The following is a 10,172-nucleotide window of genomic DNA, read 5'->3' on the forward strand; positions in this document are numbered from 1 at the left end:
GTCGAGGTGTTTGTCTAGTAGATCAGGCCAACAACAGAGCGAGAACTCATACAAATGGCTTTTTGTTTCAACTACCCATCCTATTCCTTTAGATAGTAAGCTCACGTGCAGGGCCCCCAAAAGCCCACCATTCCTGCCAGGAACGTTGTATAAAAGTACTATAAGGGATCCCAACTCCTGAAGTGTCTGTATGTATTAATGTATATTTACTATGTATGTGTGAACTGCCCCATTTACATTGTACAACGCTACATAATTTGTTGGCGCTTAATAAATAAAAGATAATAATAATAAATGGCTAATATACAGCTGCCTGAAAACATTATAGAAATAATAAATGGCTAATATACAGCTGCCTGAAAATATTATAAAAATAATAATAATAAATGGCTAATATACAACTGGCTGAAAATATTATAACAATAATAATAATAATTAATGGCTAATATACACCTGCCTGAAAATATTATAAAAATAATAAAAATGGCTAATATACAACTACCTGAAAGTATTATATAATCAAAAACTAGAACTGTTTTACAAAAGAAAATAGCACAATAATTTAAAAACGTATTTTAATATTACTATCCTATATTATTTACTGAAACGTACTGGTTCCTGAAATCACATTACCGCGTTCTAGGGTGTAGCAATATGTCTGCCGCTACAGCCTCACAGAGGTACTAAGATGGCGCCTTTCATCGATCAGTCCGCCGGCGGCGCTAGAGAGGATCTTCCCTTCTTTAAACCCCTCCCACATTTAGGGCGACTCCCTCTTTCCCACCGGCCCTCTGTCGAGGAAGCACGCGTAAACCCCTAGCTCTCTCCGCCGGACCGAAATAAAACTGCAATGTAAGTCCCGACACCGGGGTTTTGTGTGCGTGAGACGCGCCCTCACCGGCAGTGCTGAGGGGGGGGTTCACACGGAGCGGGGACACGCTACGAGCCGCGTGCACGTGGGGTGGGAGTCCCTAGCCCCTAGCCCCTAGCCCCGCGCCAACCATGCCTGGTCGGGAAGCTAAGCGAGCGGCCCTGGGGCTGCGTGCCCTCATGTCATCTGTCTAGCCTGTGTCGCGGCTCCTACTGCAGAGTAACGCAAGCCCCAGGCTCGCAATGCGGCCCACCTACATGCGCCAGCAGGGGCTTTTTAAAGTTTTGCTTCCATTGCACAGGCCTCTGGCCTAGGCACCGAGACGAGAGATCCTGTGATAGCTCAACACAGTATACGTGATTTATGCGTTAAGCGTGAGGTTCATATAAGTTATCAGTATTGGGCAATAACCCCCCGGGCTTCGGGTCTGGGGCCCTTACGGTGACACGCTTCGAAAATTAAACCTCTGACATGTTGGCCAATCCCGCCCTGTGGCCCCTGACCCCGTAATATCCGCCGGTTATCGCGCTGCGCCCGGGATTGGTCCTCGTGGGACTGCTAAAAACATGCTTTGATTTCCTGGGAGCCGAACCTGCCTCACCCCTCCGTGTGGAAGCCGGTCTGACGGGGCGGGGGGGGTTGTGGGTCTGATGAGTGCACTGCTTAGTCCCTGGCACCAGACGTTATAGGTGCCATAGGGTGACGGTGGAATACACAACGCTGTACTATTCATCAAAAGTAACTATTTTAACCTCCCGCGGTTGCTACCTAGCATCCTGATATAAGGTGGTAGATCAGTTGAGCAGATTTCCATCAGAGGTGGTAGAGGCTGATGCAGTGAGGGAATTTAAGTATGCACGGGACGGATTGTTTTTACTAAAGGAGCTTCCGCTAATGGTTACATAATTACAAGACAAGCTTTAATAAATTAGTCTGTAGGGGTTAGGCCGGCGTGGTGTCTGTAATGTATGTTATTAATGAGTCATGACTATCTTTTTTTTTTTCTTCCTGCCGTAGAATGCGTTACGTTGCTGCTTATCTCCTTGCTGTCCTCGGGGGTAACGACAAACCTGCCGTAAAGGACCTTAAGAAGATTCTGGACAGTGTCGGCATTGAAACCGATGACGAGCGCGCAGAGAAGGTACGCACTGCTCGTATATTCTGTATACTCCTCCGTTCTGTTTGACGTGTGTCTGGGTAGTAATGACGATACACTTTAACACACATTAATGCGTGTGAGGGCTGTGCGCTCCCTTTAGTTTCGTTGTCCATGGTGTTCCTTTGCCGATCCTCAGGGCGACTAACACCCACCCCTAGATTAAGACCTACATGCGCGGCAAGCCCTCATTGATTTAACTTTATTAACTAAACGGAGAGTTGTGGTTTCAGCTCCCTGGCATCAACGTTCATGAAGAACCAACATTGGCAAGTTTCTCCAGCAGCAAGGCCAGGGGTGGCCCTGCAAAATGTTTATGGAGAAATCTCTCCAGTTTATTACCAGAGCTGGCCGAGTACGTCTGCCACCAACACGCTGCGCTTGGACCCTCGTGTTGTAAAGTGGCGTTGAAACCTCAACCCTCTTGCAGACACTCCTGTCATCTCTCCCTTTAGCGAATAGATCCTAATAGGTTTAACTCGTTTAACGCGCTGCTGTGTTTTTCTACAGCCTTCCGGAATCATACGTGGTAAAGCATTTGCTCTTTATTTCTAGGTTGTCGGTGAGCTGAACGGTAAAAGCATCGAGGAGGTGATTGCTCAGGGTAAGATGTCCTTCCTGCAATGGCTACCAACTGGAGAATCCTCAGATCAGGGTGTTTGCGAAAACCACAGCCTAGAATCTTTACCGTCCATTAGAAATAATCTTGTTTGTAATACTAAGGCTGTTGGTGGTTTGAGTGCGGGGTATACGGTCCATTCTTAATACCTACAGGTTGATCGTGTACCTGCTGGGTTTCGCTTGTGGACCATATTATACAGAGAAGCTCGTCAGATTGGTTCTGTTACGGTGGCAGAATATTGCGGGAGCTTCTCTGGACACTTGTAGATTTGGTAACACTGCAGGGGTTTTGCTGGGGTGAGGTTTGTGTCTCGTTTAGTAAATTTGATTACTTAGTGTTGACTTTCCCTGGAGTCCTCGCTGTACAAAACCAGCAAGCTAGCGGAGTATATATGCAATCGCCAGTTATGGTTTTTTGTTTGTAATTTGCATTTTCATCCAACGAGTGAACAAATGTGATTATTCAGGCAGTGCAAAAGGCTTAAACTCCATGAACGTCACATTTAGATAATCTCCCCATACGGGAACTGGATTCCAGGAATCCTACTTGGAGAAGACATAAAACCGCTATATCCCACGAGGAAAGCAGCGTTTTCCTGGAATGGTCTCATGGGCTCAGTACTCCTCGTTTGTGTCCCCGGATAACCTCTATACAAGTTTATTGGAATTTGATGGTATATAATGTCCTAGCTGCTTACCATTTAAGTCGTCTTCTGACCCCGTATCCCATACTGTACCCTCAGCAAATGTTCCTTATTACTAAACCCTTCTGACATAAGTTCCCCGAACAAGTGGAAATTGGAAAACGTGTATCTTTACTCCTGTTTGGCAATAAATGTCAAGGAAGATACATTTGCCAGGTTTATCTGTCCACAGATGGTCTAGGAGTATCTGATCTTAGGACACTGGGATGAGTTTTGTGTATAAGATAACACGGCATCTGTAAAAGTTTTCCCAAAAATAGCGTTTACATTTAATATGTAGTTGGCAGGCAAGTGTTAAGACTTTTTCTTCTAAAGAAAAATACACAGGATTTGACACTTATGCTTATCTTTGGACCTTGGCTGCACATACGGCCAGTCAGCCTGCAAGCCGGTTTATAGGACCGGTCCTCATTATTGTCCCTATTGGCATCAGAACTTGATTGAGGCGCGACTGCTGAAACGTTTATCACCACCTCTCAATATGGTGGCGAATATGGTGTATGAACAGTTAGGAATGAATGGCAGGTACGGTGACAGTATTTTATTTTTCCTTCAGGTAACACCAAACTGGCCAGCATGCCCGCAGGAGGAGCTGTCGCTGTTGCTGCTGCTGGATCTTCTGCTCCTGCATCTGGAGGAGCAGCTGCTCCAGGTGAGTTATGTACATAATTAATAAAAATATTGTGCTTTGCGAATATGAATGTGATTGACTTGGCCCTCTTGTGTTCTGGCAATTGACAATCCGACAGGTCTAGGGGTATTAAAGAAGTCGTGACCGATGTAGATGGCCTCATGCGATGTAGAGTCTAAGAGTTAACCTTATATTTGATCAAGGGCTGCACGTCTATGTGCATTGACAGCCACAGCAAAATCCTTTGAGGAACCACCATTGTAGACTCTATCAGCTGTACAAACGTATTATTTTACATGGATTTAATCTAGATGGCTTAGCCAATAAATTCCAATAACCATGTTCTTGTTTTTCAGCTGAAGAGAAGAAGGAAGAGAAGAAAGAAGAATCTGAGGAATCCGATGATGACATGGGATTCGGACTGTTTGATTAGAATGTCTGGCAGATAAATACAATAAAACAGCTTTATTTATCTACTGTTTACTGTAATTCCTTCTGGTTATCGCAGAGATTGAATGGTATTTGATATCCTTAAAGGAAGCTTGAGACAGAATATCTCTCAGGCTGTTGCACAATGTCTTCCAAATGATGTATATGATGTTTTAAAGGAGTGTTTATACCCAATTTCTTTTGGGTTGGTGAAGCACGGTTCAGTAAAATGTGTAGGGTTTATGCCAGTGTGTGCCCCTTGGCAGTCCTAGCGCTATAAATGTATCTTATTGATGAATATAGAAGACACCTATTGTGCTGCTCAGGCTTTTGTACAAACACTACAGGACTGACTTTTTCATAGTTTTTTCTTCTTAAATGAATGCTCCTTTTAATGTCTTCTACTCCACTTTCACCATACTGTTCTGAGCCATACCGTCCAAGGCGTGACATTCCATAGCATCAGCTCCCCCTTTTTTTCTGTCTGCCCCAGCAAGTTCTGTAGCACCGTTACAAATTCAACAAACATTTCCACATGTGAAGACATTTCGGTACAAGAGAGGACAGAGGACCCTATGCTTGCGAGTTTCCCATTAGACGTTGAGCGCTTATGCGTATTGTAGTGAACGTTATGTGAAGAAGTTGATCTGGGGAACTTGGAAGGGGTGAAGAACAAATTTTCAGATTGCAAGTCGTGGGAGGAGGAAAGGCTTTGTTGAAGTAGGTGGGTTTGTATAGTGTTTAACATTACAAAAATTGGGGTGAGGATTCCAAAAAGGTACAGTCTGGGTAAAATCATGAAAGATAACTTGGAGGCACAAATTTGGGGCAACGTCAAGAGGGCAGTTAGTCTTTAAAGATAAGTGAAGACGTAGAGGGCTGCTTAGAGCATGGTAGGCAGCGGTCAGTACGTATACCTTAATTCTGGAGGGTATAGGCGACCGGAACAGCGGTGGGATAAATCTGGATGGGTGAGAATACTGCTTATCTAATGCTATAGGTATACTGGCTAACTTTGTTAGACTTGTTTGTGGCAGATCTTAGTCCTGGGGAGGAGCGAGTGGAATCCTTTTTGAACATAAGTGGTTTACGCTCTTCCTTATGAACTCCCTTTAATATCAGCAAGTTTAAGCAAACAAACTATAGTTTTGGCTTAACGTAATTTTGGAGACGGTTAGTATTTGAGCAGCAGGTGTGTGGTGCTTGGTGGACTGGTATTGTGTAAAAGTGCTATTTATTTAATGTAGCAGATGTTGGAGTATTCATAACCACCTTTCTGTGTATGCATTCTGATTAGATATATAATCTAATCTATCAGTGCTTACTGCTGCCTGTCTTTAATACAGAAAACATGTCGTTTAGTGCTAATCATCAAAGATCAAATTTACATCGACCAATTTAGTGATTACACCTATAGGAGCTTGTTTGACATCTATTCGCAAAACCATGGGAAAAATATGGGGCACTGCCTATAGGCAAGTCAGGCACCGGCCTAGAGCACAGATCTACGCGGGGATGCCTCCTCTGCGGTGGACGGCCCGTCGCTGGAGGAGTAGGGCCCGTTGTGGAATCACCATCTTATTAGCCCTTAATAAAGGGAGTGCAAGGTCTGTTCAGACTTGTGTCTCACTGCTCACTCATGATGCTGCGCGTTGGGATTAGAAGCCAGCGCTCAGCACTGAAGCTGTGCGCACCAGGATGGCGCAGTGACGCAGTGACCCTGCGCATCTATCACAGGACTTCAGCAGGGTAAGTAATGGGGAGATGAAGAGAAGGGGGAGATGTAGTGAGAAGGGGGCAATGAGAAAGACAGATGGGAAGAAAAGAGACCAAAAGGTTGCAGAGACAATGAATAAGGGGAGAGACAATGAGAAAACTGAGCAGCGAGAGTAAGAAGTGGGGGAAAAAGGCCAGATAAAGAGGAGAGATGAGATAAAGAAAAAGGGGAGTGGTAGAGAGAAAATGAAGAGGTAAAAAGAAATTGGAGAGATGATAAAAAAAAATAAAAGGGGGAGAGATAAGAGTGGGAGAGCTAGAGAGAAAAGATAAGTAAAGAGAAAGAGGAGTGATAAAGAGAAAGGGGTGGGGAGATAAAGAGAATAAATATAAAAATAAAGGGAAGAGATAAAGAAAGAGGAAAGATTGAAAGGAGAAGGAAGACAATAAGATGGGGATGAAAAGGAAGGAGGAGAATAAAGAGAAAAACGTGCCTAGCACATAAATCTATGTGTGCCTACCCAGCAATATGTACTATCATCTAAATGAGGCTCGAGTGCAGTCTACGTGTATGTACCACTTTATAGAGTATGTGTAGAAATATACTGCGATTCTGTGATAAAAGTGATTCTGGAGAGGCGATAACATCAGGGTCATCCACTTCCCTTATTACCTGAACTACCACCTCCCAAAAGGAAAGGATATCTGGGCATGACCACCAAAGGTGTAAATAAGAACCAGCCTCCAAACCACATCTCCAACATAGCGGGAGACCCCAGGTAAGTAATGGTGGAGTTTCACTGGGACTTTATACCGCCTTCCAAGTAGTTTAAAAGAACATTCTTGTGTTTTGCGCGAGATCCCACCTGCCTTAAATTATGTATCCAGGGCGTCCATCAGAAAACATGAGGCCCAGTACAGGCTTAAAGCTTGGGCACTTATGCCCCTCCCATCGACCCACCCCATGCCCCTCCCATCAACCCACCTCATGCCCCTCCCATCAACCCACCCATGCCCCTCCAATCAACACACCCCATGCCCCTCCAATCAACACACCCCATGCCCCTCCCATCAACCCACCCCATGTTACTTCCCATTGCCCCGCCCTTGACTCAGGCTGGCACCTAGGAGTGATATTTATTCAGCGCCCTTCCCATAACTAACATCCATACATTCAGTGGTGGGATTCAGCTGGTTCTTGCCGGTTTGCGCGAACCGTTTCTTAATGATCCTATTATAGGCCGCACTTTTTCCCCCCGGGTAGGTGTTTATCTTTCTTTTTCATTTAGCCCTGCTGTGGGCAAACAGCAGGGTGAGGATCCAGATCCCCCGCAGCGCTGCGGGCAGCTGTGGACGTCTGTGCGATGCAGACAACCCCGCTGCTGCCGGCACTTCCGCCGGGACGTCTATGAAGGAGCACCAGCGTGACATGACCTTCCGGTGCTCCACCATAGAAGTGCCGGCAGCAGCAGAAGTTGTCTGCGCGCATAGCTCAGACTACCCCCTGCTATCAGAGATGAAGATCCCCCTGCAGGGGACCTATATCCTCCTCTCTGGCAGATGGGGAAAGTCTGCACGATGCACGTAGACAACTTCCGCCCGGGCTTCAATGATGGACCCATGGGGATGTGATGAGCAGCAGCAGAGGTTGAATACGTGCATCGCGCCAGGGAGTCTGGGGGTGCATTGGTAAGTCGGGGGGTCAGAGTGTCATACCTAGTGGGGCATAAAGCATATCTGGGGGGGCAGAGTGGCATATCTAGGGGGCATAAAGCATATCAGGAGGCAGAGTGGCATATCTAGGGGGGCATATCTGGGGGCATAAAGCATATCAGGAGGCAGAGTGGCATATCTATGGGCAGAGTGGCATATCAGGGGGGCATAAAGCATATCAAAGGGGCAGAGTGGCATATCAGGGGGGTATAAAGCATATCAGAGGGCAGAGTATGCAGAGCATATCTAGGGGAGTAGAGAGTCATATCTGGGGGCAGAGGGGCATATCTATAAGTAAGGTGCATTATGAATTAAGCGAGAACCTTAAAATGGCTATTGGCTTTCCAAATGTATGTAACCTATGCTGACTATGCTGCATAATAGATACCAATATTGTCAAAATGCATGTATTCCTGTTCATTAGATATAATACTGCTTTACCATTCCACTAATGTGTATTTTCTCTTTAAATTATACTATAAATTATACCGAGCCAATACGGTATAATGGTAGTTAGCATTAATTAATTAATGATAATTAAAAGTATGCACTGGTGCTTTTTAGATTGATTGTGATTTTTTGTTAAGTGACTCTGGGATTACTCTGGTAATAATTTGCTTATGTTTTTTTTCTTTTTAACTACTAAAATAAACATTTATTATTTATGTTACATATGTATACATTGTATATATTATAAATATATAATATTTGTTATTAACCCCTTAAGGACAATGGGCGGTCTCTAAAACCATTGAAAACAATGCATTTTGAGCCCGTACATGTACGGGCTTTGTCATTAAGGGGTTAATATAATGGTAATTCGCATTAATTAATGGTAATTAAAAGTATGCACTGGCGCTTTTTAGATTATTGATTGAGATTTTTTTATGCGACAAATGCAATTGATAAAACATCAAAAGAGGCATCATAGATAGACTATACCATTTTAAGTCAAATTGTTTCTTGATGTACATGCAGTTTTCACCTTGTTTCCAAGAAGTAGATTTTTTTTTAAAAAAGTGGCTCTAATAAAAATAATTTATTAACAGCATTTGTCACATAAACAAATCACAATCAATTAACACCAGTGCATACTTTTTCCAGACTCATATTGAACGCTTTGATTAACTGCTTTTCATATATATATATTTGCAGCTTGAAATTGTTCAAAGTGCATTTTTTACAGTACATTTTACTTATTTATGTGTGTGAGACTGCCTGAGTCTGTGTGTGAGACTGCCTGAGTCTGTGTGTGTGAGACTGCCTGAGTCTGTGTGTGTGTGTGTGTGAGGCTGCCTGAGTCTGTGGGGAGGGGGGACTGCCTGAGTCTGTGTGTGTGAGGGGGGGACTGCCTGAGTCTGTGTGTGTGAGAGAGAGACTGCCTGAGTCTGTGTGTGTGAGAGAGAGACTGCCTGAGTCTGTGTGTGTGAAAGACTGCCTGAGTCTGTGTGTGTGTGAGACTGCCTGAGTCTCTGTGTGTGTGTGTGTGTGTGTGTGTGTGTGTGTGTGTGTGTGTGTGTGTGTGTGTGCGAGACTGCCTGAGTCTCTGTGTGTGTGACATGCACACATATGTTAATATCAAATACTAACAGACACACACACTCAAGCTAACTTGCTAACATCTCTATACCCCAACACCATACTGTAACAACTTACAATAACACATACACATTACCACTGCACACTCATGCATGCTAACACCATACACGTATACATACACTCTAACGTTATATGCTGACATACATACTCACGCTAAGGCCATATGCACAGGGGCGTAACTAGAAACCACAGGGCCCTAGTGCGAAAATTCCCTCGCCCCCCCCAACAGATGGAATGTGGCATCATTGCCCCCAAACAACTTGTCTGTGCCTTCTTTGCCCCTTGCCCCCCTTCCAACATACACTCTGGCATATATATGCATACACACTTACACAAATTACACACACTTACCCATACTCACTAACATATACGTTCACATACACACTCACTTACACATCCATGCTCACAAACACACACAAAAACACATCCATGCTCACACACACACACACACAATACCAACACAATGTTCACACACAAACACAATTACATATCGATGCTCACACACAATTAAACATCCATGCTCACATACACACACACACAAATACACATCCATGCTCTCACAAACACACAAATGACGTCACGTGACCCAACATGGGTGCAGGTTTAAAATACGGCCCTCGATGAAGTGCAGGTCGGAAGGGCCGTTTCTAAACTATTTTGAATTGGTTCAAGGAGACGGGAATGGGGGGGTCACAGCGACTCCTGTAGTTACCCCAGTGTCCCAGGTGCCAT

At 44.4% G+C, this 10,172-nt stretch overlaps 1 protein-coding gene across 1 annotated transcript; it reads left to right on the forward strand.

The window, feature by feature from the left end:
* The first annotated feature begins 717 nt into the window (after positions 1-717).
* On the forward strand, positions 718-4,455 carry RPLP2 (ribosomal protein lateral stalk subunit P2). Its single transcript, XM_053448635.1, has 5 exons — positions 718-852; positions 1,889-2,012; positions 2,583-2,631; positions 3,909-4,004; positions 4,340-4,455. Exons 2-5 carry the CDS (start codon positions 1,890-1,892, stop codon positions 4,414-4,416), a joined length of 345 nt encoding a protein of 114 aa, XP_053304610.1. The 5' UTR covers positions 718-852; position 1,889; the 3' UTR covers positions 4,417-4,455.
* The last annotated feature ends 5,717 nt before the right edge of the window (positions 4,456-10,172 follow it).

This window comes from Spea bombifrons, chromosome 10, assembly GCF_027358695.1.
Source record: "Spea bombifrons isolate aSpeBom1 chromosome 10, aSpeBom1.2.pri, whole genome shotgun sequence".
NCBI lineage: Eukaryota > Metazoa > Chordata > Amphibia > Anura > Pelobatidae > Spea > Spea bombifrons.